General features: G+C 35.5%; 1 protein-coding gene across 4 annotated transcripts in view; it reads right to left on the reverse strand.

Annotated features, from left to right (window-relative positions):
- LOC150106691 (putative phosphorylase b kinase regulatory subunit alpha) overlaps nt 1-14,886 on the reverse strand; it is a 745,167-nt gene that overhangs the window by 616,488 nt on the left and 113,793 nt on the right. For all 4 annotated transcript variants that reach the window (XM_090393281.1, XM_090393285.1, XM_090393284.1 and 1 more), the window contains exon 7: nt 9,410-9,508. In XM_090393281.1, the coding sequence (XP_090249407.1) occupies nt 9,410-9,508 (99 nt within the window). The remainder of the gene's footprint in view (nt 1-9,409; nt 9,509-14,886) is intronic.

Below are 14,886 nucleotides of genomic sequence, written 5' to 3' on the forward strand. Positions count from 1 at the left end.
GACAAAGAAATACATAACAGCATCAATGTGTAGAGGTCGTCTGAAGGCCAAAAGGCTAAATAAGATAGGTGTAAAATGGATGATTAAAGGGCTTAAGCATGAAATCTAGAAGAACGTATTTTGGAGGCAGTACGAGATGTATAATGGTAATAATCCGTTTCATGAAGAGTATAAAGAACAATCCAGGAAAGTGACTCAGTTAGTAAGGAAAACAAAAGTGCAGAAGGAGCAGAAATTGGCAAATTATGCAAAGAAAAACCCTATGAGATTTTCAGATAAGTGGCAAGTAGAAAGAAGAATGATCATGGTAAGATGATGTGAATGCATGAAAATGATAAAATGGTAATTGCTGCAGAAGACATTGTTGAGGTATTCAGTGATCAATTTATAAGGGTGTTTCATCCTGATCAGAGTGGAATCATGAGGAACTTAGGTGTAGAGAACATAGAGGATGGCTTAACTGTGAGTGAGCAGGAAGTAATCGAGGAAATAAATAACCTTGATGTCAATAAGGCAATAGAATTTCATGACATATCATCACACATCAAAAGGGAATGTTCCAGGGAATTAGCAGTAGCATTGGCATGCTTGTTTAATAAGTCTTACAACAGCACAGATTCCAAGGGAGTGGAAAGAAGGTAAAATTGTTCCACTGCATAAAGGTGATGATAAGGCTATGGTATCAAATTATAGGACAATCTGTATGTCTGGAGTTGTGGTGAAGGCACTAGAGAGTTTGGTGAGAAGTAGGATACCAAATTGGGTTAAAAACAGCAGTATTCGTTGTGGTTCTAGCATGGATTTGTTAAAGAGAGATCATGTTTTACTAACTTACTTATGTAGTATAACAAGGTGACAAATACCTTGGACAGGGGAAATGCATATACAGTGGATGTACTTGGATTTTGAGAAGCTTTTGATAGGCTCCCACATAACAAACTATTAAATAAATTGAAACATATGGGATTGGATAACACACTTCTGAGTTGGATCAGTGACTGGCTGTCAGATAGGTATCAGAAAATTGTATATTGGATGCGGTATCCCACAAGAGGAAGGTCACTAGTGGTGTACTGCAGGGGTCAGTTTTGGGACCATTTTGTTCAGTTTGTATATTAATGATATTGGAATGGGTTTAACTAGTGATATGCAGTTGTTTGCATATGATGTAAAACTGGGGAGAGCATTGCAAAGTCAAGAACATTTTAAGAACAATCATGCAATCTGTTCAAGTCCTCCTGTAAGGAGGACTTGAACAGATTGCATGAATAGGCAGTTAAGTGGAACCGTCAGTTCAATGTTGCCAAGTGCAGATTTTGAAATTTGGTAAGCAACAATGGGATGCAAAGTATATACTTGGGGAACTTTAAAGGAGGTAGAGGAAATGAGAGATCTGAGAGTGGTGGTGAACAAGGACCTGAAATTCAGGGGCCACATTGCACAAGTTGTGAAGACTCATCACATTGGATAATGGCAGTGATGTGGAGAACCCTGATGTGCAGAAATAAAGAGGTTATGATGCCATTGTATAAGGCCTAGATCAGGTCTCATATGGATTATTGTTCACAGATCTGGTTGCCAGGTTTTCACGGTGATGAGAATATTTTGGAAAAGGTCCAGAGAAGATTCACAAAGGTTGTCAGTGGTCTTTGGAATGTAAGTACAATGGCAGATTGAGAGAATGTAAGTTGCAAAGCTTTGTAAATAGGAGGAAGCAGGGGGGGGGGGCGATAAGATTGAGACATATAAGCTAGTCAGAGGTTGTTATTAGGTTGACATGGAAGAGATTTTTCATAGAATGAGAGGGGGGGGGTAGAACAAGAGGCCATTGCTGGAAACTATATAAAGAGAGCATGAGTGGAGGAGTGAGGAGAAGGTTTTTTGCATGGAGAGTGGTTGGTGAGTGGAATGAATTGCCTGTGTTGTGAATGTAGACACACTGAATCATTTTAAGGCACAGCTGGATGAGCATTGTGCAATAGTGTGTACCTCCCACGATGAGTATCTGACTCCATGGAGGTCGGATGTTAATAATATTATTCACTATTTATATTGCATCATAGTCAATATTTATACTGCATCATAAATCATACGACATATTTAATCTTATAACATATTTAGTAAGGATGTGATTCACAAATTTCTTGCATTTCCAATATTTTCTTAGCCTTCAAATCCTACCTTAGACAATGTCATAGATAATTCCAATACCTCATGTGCTGCACTTAAAAGAGCAAATAAACAGAAAAGGAAAATATAGTGCCACTACATAAGGGTGGTGGTTACAAGTGAAAACACTGAAATATACATCAATGTGCATTTCTTTAATGATAATTAAGATTTTAGAAAAATGGGGAGATGAGCATAATACTTATGGAGGGTAACATGTTAAAGAGTAGTCTTCTTTCAGTAATCTGGTCAGATTTTATAATAAAGTAAAAATGAGCAGTTAATGATAAAACAGATACTATGATTTTTATGGATCTTTTAAGTTTTAGATTTCTTGGTTGTAAAGAGATTCTTCAAAATTACAGTATAATGACCAAATGATGAGAACTAATAAAAAACTATTAAACCTACAAATACTAAACTAGTTTCATATGCTTAAGATGCACTTCAAGGAGTGTGCTGTTACATATGAGCAAATAGATAGACAGGAAACATCACAGTAAGCAATAAAAAAGAATAAATGGATGAAAATAAAAATAAACGATGATCACGTGAAATGTAGGTGTACTAACTGAATATTGTCATGCTCTACTACATGATGCATATCACAGGCAAGGTCTAAATATGAGATTTGTGATGAATGAAGACAAAACTTTGTACAGAATAATTTCTTGGTTTTTATTGCACTGAATGAGAATTAAATTCTCTGACAAAACAGTTATGTTCAACATATGGCATATCAGGTTTTTTTTTTTTGCTAAAGGAACAATGGCCCTCAATTGTAATATGAAAACCTAAAGCAAAGCTATGTTTTCTTTTCAACCTCTTGTTTTGACATGATAATTTCTCCAGAATGGCATCGTATTTGACCAACATAACAAATGCCACATGAACACTGCTCAATCTTGTAGATACCTGGCTTCTTGATGGGAGGATAAGAAGATTTCATAGTTTGTAAGAATCTGGAGATCTTATGGAGTGAAAGAAGCCAGTTTTATGTTATGACTGTGGAGAAAGTGAGATATTTTATTTATAATACTATAGTTGTAAGAAGGGAGAGCACACCTTTTAAGTCTTTATCTTGTATCTATATCCATTAAGTGAAAAAAATATGGGTGAGGTAATGAAGTTCCTTATTTCTCTTCTCTGTGTTGCTGAAAATGTTGCATGCTCTTGTCCTTAGTGTTCCAACCATTCCCATGTTCTGTAATGGGTAGCAGTGAGAATAAGCATGGAAGAATCTACCTGTTCTGGTAGGTTTTTGTAAACTGAATAAGTTTTTTGATTCAGAGATTTACAAAAGAATATTTCAAGTTCAAGAGTAAAATTTATATCATGCTGTAGACTGTTTAAGATAATTCTTGAATTGTTTCAATAATCCATTTAAACCAGGCTAGACGATAAAATTATTATCAACATATAGCTGAACTTTTATGTTATGTTACATTTAAATGAAAGAAACAAAGAGTAGTAAGTGACCAGCAATTTTTCCATAAAAAGTCCATAAGGCTACCTTATCCTCTTTAGCATCTATAAAACAAATTTAATATAATAAATTTAGTTTAATCCTTTATCCAAGTGTGAGCAAACAAAGTTTGCGTCTGAAAGTATCTTCAGGACTGAGGAGAGTTGGACAACACCGGGCAACTCGTTGCAAAAGTGGAGCAAGCTAACATCACTCCTATTTCAGTATCTCCCATAATGAAAACGCATCTCTTGCAGATATGTCTAATGTTATGCATTAAGAGAAGGGCCACTACCCAGACTAGTTTCAACCTTTATTGAGGTCTCTTCAGTGGAAGTCAGGCCCAAGTGGAGATACCAGGCAGAAGCATTAGCAAGGTCATCTCTACCTATAGGAGTTGCCAAACGGTGTGCCACCTTTTTATTAAATTACTCTGGATTTAGAGAAAGATGTTGAAAGTTTATTTTTTGCTTGGTTAGACTATAATAAATTTAGTTTAATCCTTTATCCAAGTGTGAGCAAACAAAGTTTGTGCCTGAAAGTATAGTTCGCCCACCGATTAGAGGTCCCTTGACACTTCTGCACATGTCAGAAAAAGGAGAATCCATTCCGATAATAGGGTAATCAGTCTGTCTTCTGGGATGAGTTTGTTTATTATTACAGGTCGGATAATTTAGCTTTTCTTTTACGAACATTGCTGTTTTTAAAGTGTAACTATTTTGCATGTATAACAGTTGGGAAACTGTACATAGAGTGTTAACAAAATTAAAAAAAGGTATAGCATAAAACAAAAATGTAACTAAGTTTATTTTTAAGAAAGTTTTCTATAAAATAAAAATAATTATACAGAAAAACAGAAATTATTTCAAATGAACTTAGATATTCTAAACTTACAGTTAAGAGAACTGAGACACTTTAGTGTCCTAAACTGATTAATTATTTATGACTTGTTGTGACTCTTTTAACAAACCCATGCAAAAAAAAAATGTTGGAAAAAATACCATTGTCAAATTCTTTTAATCTTCAGAGTCATCTGAATCGGTGTCCGAATCGCCATCATTTTCACTTAAACTGATCACCAAAGGTTCGCATAATTCTTTGATAATTCTGTCTCTGTCCCAATATATATTTTCTAATGAGGTGACATGAGAGCAATATTTTCCCCAGTTTTGAACTGTAATACTTTCAATCGCCTGTTCTGAAAGCTTAAAAAGTTTCGATATGTCAATATCCCCAGTTACGTTGCGATGGCGAATGAAACTTTTCACTTCTTCCCAAACATACTCAATAGCATTAATATCGCAATGATATGGTGGTAGCCTCAAAGCTAGAAATCGATGCTCTTTGAGCATCGTGTCGAATTTAAATAGTTCAGCTGTGGGCGAGTTTCTTTTGAAAAAATTAAGCAATTCAATTTTTCGCATATCTGGGGAATGAGAAATGTTATTTGCAGAGAGCAAATCCATAAGAATTTGCTTCTTATTAGACCAATTTGGAACTTTGTATAATCGAACAGAGTGATATGTAGCGTTATCAATTATAACAACAGCATTTTTAGGAAGGTTTGGAATCCGTTTTTCTTCTGCCCACTTTTCGAAGATAGTAGAATCCATTTGCCCATGGTAATCTCAAATAGTTGAATTGGCTTTGTATAGTAAGTTTGAATTCGGTAAAAAAACTAATTTCTCCACCTGCACACAAAATTATTATGCGCCGTGAGGCATTTCTGGTTTGTAGCACTCCACATTCTTCTTTACACTGCCAACATTTTCCATAAGTTAAATTACTATCAATCCAAGTTTCATCTAGATACACAATCGGTCTTTTCTCCTCCCTGAAATGTCTTATTACTCTCAAATACTGCGTTCTAGATAAAACTTCGTTCCATGATAAGTTTCCTTTTATTCTGGGACTTTTTAAAACAAAATCTGATTTCATGAAGTATTTTCCTTAAAGTTTCTCTTTTCCAAAGAAAATTAATTTTTTCTTTAAGCACGGGAATTAATTTCGGAACAGTTGGCACTCTTTTCTCGACCACGTAAAATTCGTGAATAGTTCTTATTACGTCTACATCAAAATCATTCAAAGCTACGGTTTCAATGGTTTTCTTTCTCTGGCGCTTTTTTTAGGAGATTTAAATTTTGGCTTACCTTCACCTTTTGATTCCCTACGAATTCTTTTAACAGTCGATACTGATACGCCCGCAATTGCACTTGCACGTTTTATGACTTGAGAAAGGGAACAAGAAGACGGCCTTCTGACGATTCTTTTTCATAGAATGTCAGCACATTATTCAATATTCTTTTGCAAGAGCTACTGAAATGTTTAACAACAGAACTTGTTGACTGTACTGGATCCATCATACAAATTAATAATAAAAATAATGCAAAAAAGCGACAACAAAAATCAAGCTAGTACTAGTACAGCGACAGAAAGCACGTGATTTCGCATGTTGACGACCAATTCGTACATCCTTCATTTCTTTCTCCCCTTCAGCATGAATCGACTATTCTTGGCAAAATGCCAAGGAGGGATCTACAAATGGTGGGCGAACTATATCTTCAGGACTGGGGTAAGTTGGACAACACCAGAGATAGGAGAGATGTTAGCTTGCTCCACCTTTGCAACGAGTTGCATGGTGTTGTGCAACTTACCCCAGTCCTGAAGATACTTTCAAGTGCAAACTTTGTTTGCTCACACTTGGATAAAGGATTAAACTAAATTTATTATAGTCTAAGTTTATTATATTATAATAATTTATTATAACCAAGTGAAAAATAAACTTTCAACATCTTTCTCTAAATCCAGAGTAATTTAATAAAAAGGTGGCACACCGTTTGGCAACTCCTATAGGTAAAGATGACCTTGCTAATGCTTCTGCCTGGTATCTCCACTTGGGCCTGGCTGCCACTGAAGAGACCTCGATAAAGGTCGAAACTAGTCTGGCCCTTCCCTTATTGCATAACATTATACATATCCATAGAAAATTAATAACGGAAAAAACTCACGTACAAAGATTATTTAATAGTATACTTTTCGCCTGTGTGTCATCAGTACATTAAGCTCATATTAAACAATAACTGACGATTCCAAAAAGCGCCACCTAAGTAGCTGGTGTAAGATAAATAAAAAGGTCAATAACTTTCCTTAAAAAAAAAAAAAAAAAAAAAAAAAAAAAAAAAAAAAAAAAAAACAATACAAAAAGTTAGGAAAGATTAGCTGATTTGTAAAGTACTATCTCCCATAAAGGGGATAGACATAAGCCGTCGGATCTGTTTAAGTTAGGAGAATGAAGTAGAGTTTCACATGTTTCTTTATAAAGGCATTCCATGAGAAACTGACTTTTGTGAAGAACTCTTGTCTTTCTCCAACGAACTCTGTGTCTAGTGAAGATGGTGTTCTGCAAGTCCAGACTTTTCAGGTTTAAAGTATTCAATATAAGATCGGTGTTCTTCTAGCTGAATAGAGGCAGATCTTCCCGTTTGTCCGAAATAAAATAATCCACAAGAGCACGGAATCTGGTAGACACCTGGATGATTAAGATGTGGAAGCTTGTCCTTAGGAGAAGTGAGAAAGGTGGAGATTTTTCTAAACGGTCGAAAGGCAACAAAAATATTCAGTGGTTTTAAAACTTTTGCTATACGTTCACTGACGCCTCGTACATAAGGGATAGTAATGTGCGTTATTTCTTCTGTGTTTGAAGAGGAAGACATATTAAAACTACTCAAAGTTCTTTTAATGAAGCAATTCTTATAACCATTTGATAGAAAGGAAGAAGTTATATATTGTAGTTCTTTCTGTAAAAGATCATCTGAAGAACAAAAAGGAGTGGGCCCGATGAACCAGTGTTTTAATAGTTCCTGCCTTTTGACTGGGATGGTGATGAGATTTTTTCCATTATTAATTTTGTATCGATATGTCTACTCACGGTATACCTCTTTTAAAACTTATTATACATATCCGCAAGGAGATGTGTTTTGCATTATGGGAGATACTAAGATAGGAGTAATGTTAGCTTGCTCCACCTTTGCAACAAGTTGCCCAGTGTTGTCCAACTTATCCCAATCCTGAAGATACTTTCAGGCGCAAACTTTGTTTGCTCACATTTGGATAAAGGATTAAACTAAATTTATTATAGTCTAACCAAGTGAAAAATAAACTTTCAATAAAACAAATTTGTTACAATGATTTATTCTGAAAATCTAAGGAATTTTCAACATGCCACTCTAAGCATATAAATATATTATTATTATTATTATGGTGTCTCCATGGAGTCAAAAGATTCATCGTGGGAGACCCCACATTGACACACTAACCATTATTTACACAATACCTATCATACTTCTCCTTAAATTCATTCACAGACGAAGCATTCACAACCACCTCTGGTAACACATTCCACCCCCCCTTTACAACCCTTTAAGTAAAAAATCTAGTCCTAACACCCTTGTTAACCATATTCTTACATAATCTCCAGGGATGAGCCCCTCGTCCTCTCCCTTCCTGCACTGGTCTCAAAAATGTTATCAGTATCAATCCTGTAAAATACCTTTAATAATTTATATGCTTTTATCATATCTCCTCTCCTACATCTATCAGCTAGTTTTTGGAGCCCACAGATCTTCAATCTATCCTCATAGGGAACATCCCACAGACCTGCAATAATCTTTGTAACTCACCTCTGAATATACAAGATTCAGTTATCTGTTATAGAAAAAGAAGACTTCACATAAGCGAGCAACATGTTATCATGAAGCACACAGTGCCAATGTTTGGTTTCTTATAAGAGCAAGGAAAAAATATCAACTTTAAATATTTTATTATTTAATTGATATATAATTATTTAAAATGCATAAAATGCAGAATAACTAATGAAAATATTATTAAATACTACAATACAATTATATATAAAATGAGATTAGTAAAAAAACAAAATAAGAGATATAACATCTCAGATAGAAGCTAAAAAAACTTCAATTAGATGCATCAAGTGAGTGATATAAAGGGTGACATAAAAGATTAAAATAACTGTTTTAATTTATCTAGGAAGTCATTGTCAGACCTCTCAGTTTTAAGAGACCTTTGAGACATTTGTAGACTTTTTAAGAAAATCTACAAATTGGTACTTTTTAATACTATACTACTCAATTACCCTATAAGAATCAAATCTAGCTTATGAAAAAAAAAATTAATTATATCAATATTCATTTCAAATAACTTTTTTCCTATATCCTTTAATGTATGTGCCAAATCAAAAAGGCAGAACTCTTTTAGTCCTAATAAATGTTTAAAAGATACTGGAAGAGGTGGGGGGACTAGTTTTCACTCTCAAGCATCACAGAGACCATAGCTGCTGATGACTTTCAGAGGGATGAAGGCATGGCAAATGAATGCCCCCCCCTCCCCACCTCATATGTTGACCCTAAATCCTAACACTTGTATTGTTTGAAATAGAGTGAGTTCAATGGTGCATTTTCCTGATGTGAAGTTAAAAACTGTTTCTGAAAGTAAAACCTTACTTGCCTGCATGAGAATGACTAACCTGGGAATCACCCGAAAAAAAAAAAAAAAAAAAAAAAAAAGGCACTGAAAATGTTCCATAGTCAGTGACTAAAATCAAACTTATAATGATCTTTCTTCTGGAGTTCTATCATTATGGTACCAGGAATGTTAATAAATAGAAACATGAAAAAAAATCTTTAATTTATTTTTTTTTTCAATCACAATGATGACTCAATCACTGAACACATTAGATAAAAGATAAATACAACTTACATGACATTTCTGGGCTTCATCAGCAAGTACATGAATTACAGATGAAGGTCCTCCTCTTCCGCCAAACAAATCCAGTTCATTCATAGCTTCAAGTGCAGCCTAAATAATTTTCCGTATATATTTATTTTATTTTTGTTTATTTTATTTATTTATTGTTCATAAAGCTTAAATGAGGAGTATACTGCAAACAAATAAAAATAAAGAATAAATAAATAAATAAAAATAATAAATTAATTAATTAAATATTATATGCATATAACATTTCCATCTCAGGCCTAAATTATGGAAAAGGTATACATCTTCTTAATATGAAACCACGAACAATCTTCACTTTTGAATTTCTTTGAGCCAACATACTAAGATAAAATTTACTTATGAGTTGGAATCTAATGGTTTGCTCCCATTTCTGGATCTAGATCTATGACTAACTAAAGAATGTGGTAAATTAAAGCCTCCATCATCTGAAAACCAACACATACTGACAAATATCAACATGCTTCTATTACAGACTTCAAAAATTGGCTATTATTTCAATACTAGGATCAAGAGCCCACTGTCTCATTACTGAAGAACTCTAGATCTAAAGAACTCTAGTTTAAAAAAAAAAAAAAAAAAAAAACTTGCTATAATGAATGTATTGTCTCAAGTCTTCTCAGCCAGCATGCCATCTGAGACACTCCCAATGATGAAGAAATCAAAAAAATTGATTTCTCTAACCTATATTAGTTATACTTCCATAAAACTTGTAAAAATCCTTAAAAAACATAAAATCAAAATACATTCACCCCATTTATTGAGATGAGATCACTACTTCAATTCATAAAACCATGACATGGCACTGTAAATTATCCGGGTGTGTATCGACTATGGTGTAATGCATGAAATCATACTATGAACAGACTGAGAAATCCAAGAAGTGAGATATCTGCTCTGTCTTCACATGTACTCTCTTTGGATGACCCACAAGACACCTCAACAAAGCCATCAAGTCTTACAGAGTAAGTCCACACCATTATACCATTGTTATAACATAAACAAGAGGAGAATTGGGGACTCTTTGGAAATGGCACTGAATCCCATACACCTAAATATAAACCTTAGTATCAACTTATTAGAATGTATCCTGGCTATAGCTAACCAAACACACAACTGTGGAAGTGGGAACGCACAACGCTACAGCATGTCAGACATTATTTCATATCATTGAATTCCTATATAATCTATAATGGTTGCCACCTGTTTATGTCTTTTAGTTTTTCTTTTGTACACCTGAAGAGCTGGCCTGGTTGGCCGAGTGATTAGCATATCTACTCTTCTGCCAAGAGGCTGTGGATTTGAATCCTGCCGGGGGGGGGGGGGGGGGGGGGGGTATGGATGTTTGCAATTGTCCTAACTCTGTTGAAAGTTCTTCTAGCCTTTAGCTAGAAGAACTGGAAGAATTAAAGGCAAAGAGGTGCAGGAGATCATATGGCATAAAATTTGATGTCACATGTGAATAACTAACACCTGAAGAGTACTGTGAGTAAGATAAAACATTTTATTTTTTAATAAATTAAAGACTTGATTCTGTATGTTAGTCAAGTAAATATTAGTTTAATATCCAACGTTTCACTGACTGATATCTGTCAGCATTTTCAAAGGAATACACTGGTAAACAATAGAGAGTAACAAAAACTAGGAAACTAACCGACAATTCTAAAAATTATATAAAGTTATCACTGTGCATGATACAATGATATAATACGCATGTCACAAGCACGTCGTTTTATCTGTTGAGATATTTAATGTAATTTTCATGAAAGTTCATTTCTTTTTGGTTAAATGATCTGATTAAAGTTTTCCATATATCTGGTAAGATTAGGCCTTGATTCTTATTTAAGTTACCTGTTGAACAGGCAACTGTAGCAGCTTCTTTAAATGTTCTGGAATGGTAGTTGTCTTCTATGTAAGGCATATTACTCATATCCCATTCAATATTATTGGTTAGTCAATTGTCGGTTAGTTTCCTAGTTTTTGTTGCTTTCTATTGCTTACCAGTGTATTCCTTTGAAAATGCTGATAGATATCAGTCAGTGAAACGTTGGATATTAAACTAATATTTACTTGACTAACATACAGAATTAGGTCTAATTTATTAATACTAGTAGTCAAGAAAAAGGTCATAATATGAATAGAATCGACAAAACCACAAAACGAAAGGTACGCAATCTTGAAAGTTTAAAATGTAGAAAGGCTAGATATTTGAACCATTTGACATTCTTAAAAAGGTGTCGCGACAACAACGTTATACTAAAATTTCTTTGCCAAAAACAACTTTTTAAGTAAAAAAAAAAGCTAATATCATTTACCTCAATACAGCATTCGCTCTACTTAGAGAAAGAATTTGTCATTCGAGATTCATACTCAACCAAATAGACTCCCAATGCTATGACTTATTCACAGACATTTCTAATATCCTAGATGAAGAAACTTGGCAACTTTTGAACAACATGATTCAAAAAAGTTATACAAAAAATTTTCAATCAAAGTAAAAAGACACAAATTAAAAAATTTAATGCACTATATGATAATCACATAAACTCCAAACCTTCCCTACCAGACAACCAAGTCATTATGAAATAATCTAATCACATCTTAACAAAACCAAAGATTTCTATTCTCAAAAAAGGATTCAATTTTGCCTTGAAACCAACTACTATTCCAAAAATGGACTTTATCTGCAACTTAGAGAAAGCCTTCTCATTATTTCCACACACAATAGCCAATGACTTATAATTAAAAAGCAGTGTAATCCTCTCCACTCCCTCAAGACATTCTCACACCAAATCTAGCACTATGGAAAGAAAAGTACTACTGAAATTAACGAACGAGGTAGCAAAAGAAAAGAGTGAGAGAGTTAGAATGATTAGTCTTTTGCCACGGTATGACAGTGAAATGATTAAAAGGAGGGCCATAATTGCGAATGACTTTATGCGTGGGTTATGTATGACGAGTGGTGTGGAATTTGTGGATGTGTGGAGTGAGTTTGATGGGCGAAAGGATCTATATAAGATGGATGGCTTGCATTTGAATGGTTACGGTGTAAGAAGACTTGAGAAAGTGTTGCTGAATGTAGTGGATGTGCAAAGTCAGGGAAACTAGATTTGTTAAGGGGGGGGGGGAGAAGATATACAGTCCTTATGGAGGCAGTTGAATGTAAGAATGAATATAATATGCCAGAGCAAATAAGGACAACAAATCTGAGTGGGATAGTTAATATAAGGCATCAAGGTAGGGTTGGGGCTAATGGGGGTTTTAAATTCATGTACACTAATACTAGGAGTATTAGGAACAAGAAGGAAGAATTTTTGGCCATGGTTGGCACTTCCAGACCACAGGTTATAGGTATTAGTGAAACATGGCTGACTGTAGATGATATAACTAGTGGGATTGAATGTGATGGGTATAGTGTGTTCAGGAATGACAGAGAGAATAAAATGGGGGGAGGAGTATTGTTGATGATAGCTGATGAGCTCCAGCCAAGGAGAATAGAAGTTGAATTGCAGGATAGAGAAAAGAGCACATTTGAGGCCATTTGGTGTGAGATTGTGGCTAGCAGAACTAAATATACAATTGGGTGCTGCTATAGACCAGGTGATGGAAAAGATGGTGGTGACAGTATGCACAAGCAAATAGAAGAAATGGGTGGAAGGAGGGTGATTATTATGGGAGATTCCAACTATGGTCGCATTGATTGGAGTGAGGACACACGGGAGGAAGGAATTGGATTTTATGCGGTTATAAAGGGATAACTATCTGCGACAGCATGTAATGGAAAATACTAGGGGTCAGAGAGTGCTTGACCTAGTAATTACATCTGAGGATTTGGCTGTAACAAATATGACCACATTGCCACCAATCGGTGAGAGTGATCATAGGGTCTTAACTTGGGAGGTGGCTAAAGGTGTAGAATTTTCAATTAAGACAGGGTACATGTGGAATTATCGGGCTGGAAAGTATGACAAGCTTAGGAGTTTGATTGGTTCAGTGCCATGGCATGTACAACTGCAAGGACTAGAAGTTGATAGTGCATGGGAGGCAGTTAAGAAGTGCTTGCATGAAGCAATGGCTGACTGTATACCTAGAGTCCGAATAATAAATCAAGTAGGGGTTAAATGGATGAATAACACCATTAAGCTTGAGCTGCAAAAAAAGAAACAACTATGGAGGGAATTTAAGGAGAAGGGTGACCGGCAGGCACATGAACAATATAAAGCGCAGGCCAGAAGGGTGACGAGTGTGGTAAGAAAAGCAAGAAAGGATTACGAAAGAACATTGGCCATGCAGGCTAAAGAGAATCCTAAACGGTTTTTTAGATATGTAGCAAGTAAAAGGAAAAATGTACATGGCAGATTGATTTTAAAGAATGCCGATGGTAGGGAGGTAACTGAATCAGTTGAGATAGTTGAGTTACTGAGTGAGCACTTTGCAAAAGTATATCATCCAGGTGGTGACATTGCAGAAACGAATAAACCAGTAAATTATACGGGAATTGTGGTTAATGAAGTGGAGGTGAGTAGTCTATTGCATAACCTCAATGTCAATACATCTGTGGGATTAGATGGTATACCAGCTCGTGTCGTACGAGAAGCAGCTAAAGAATTGTCAGTACCCTTGACCATTTTGTTTAATTTGAGTCTCGGGTCTGGGTTAGTCCCGAGCGGGTGGAAAGAGGGGAAAATAGTTCCACTGCATAAAGGCGGTTTCAAGATTGCTGTTGTAAATTACCGACCGATTAGCATATCAGGAATCATTGTCAAGGTCTTAGAGAAATTAGTCAAGAAAAGAATACAGGATTGGATAGATGAAAATGGGATATTGTATGGGGGACAACATGGTTTTGTGAAGGGTAGATCATGCCTCAGTAACTTGCTCACGTTTTATAACACAGTGACGGCTGAACTGGATACGGGGAATGGGTTTACAGTGATACTACTGGACCTTGCCAATGCCTTTGATAGGATACCACATGGAACCCTAATCAGTAAACTGGAGCAGATGGGTATAGATATAGGGTTGGTGAGATGGATAGGAGGGTGGTTGAAGGAGAGATATCAAAGAGTGGTTTATTCAGGAGTGGAGTCTAAAAGACGTCTTGTGACTAGTGGAGTGCCACAGGGCTCTGTTCTTGGACCACTGCTTTTCAATTTGTTCATCAATGATATTGGAAAGGATCTGAGAGGAAGTGTTCACTTGTTTGCTGACGATGCAAAGTTGGGTAGAGCAATTGTGAGTGCACAGGATGTCAAAATTTTACAGGATGATTTGGATAGTTTGGAGGACTGGGCTAGGAAAAATGGATGTCAATTTAATGTGGCAAAGTGTAAGGTTATGCACTTTGGGGTGAAAAGAATAGCAGCAGTATATCGCATTGGTGGAACCATACTCCAGGAGATTGATGAGGCCAGGGATTTGGGAGTGTTGGTGGATAGGGAGTT

Source organism: Typopeltis vanoorti, chromosome 5 (assembly GCF_054136105.1).
Source record: "Typopeltis vanoorti isolate ZY-2024b chromosome 5, IOZ_Tvanoo_1.0, whole genome shotgun sequence".
NCBI classification, from domain to species: Eukaryota; Metazoa; Arthropoda; class Arachnida; order Uropygi; family Thelyphonidae; genus Typopeltis; species Typopeltis vanoorti.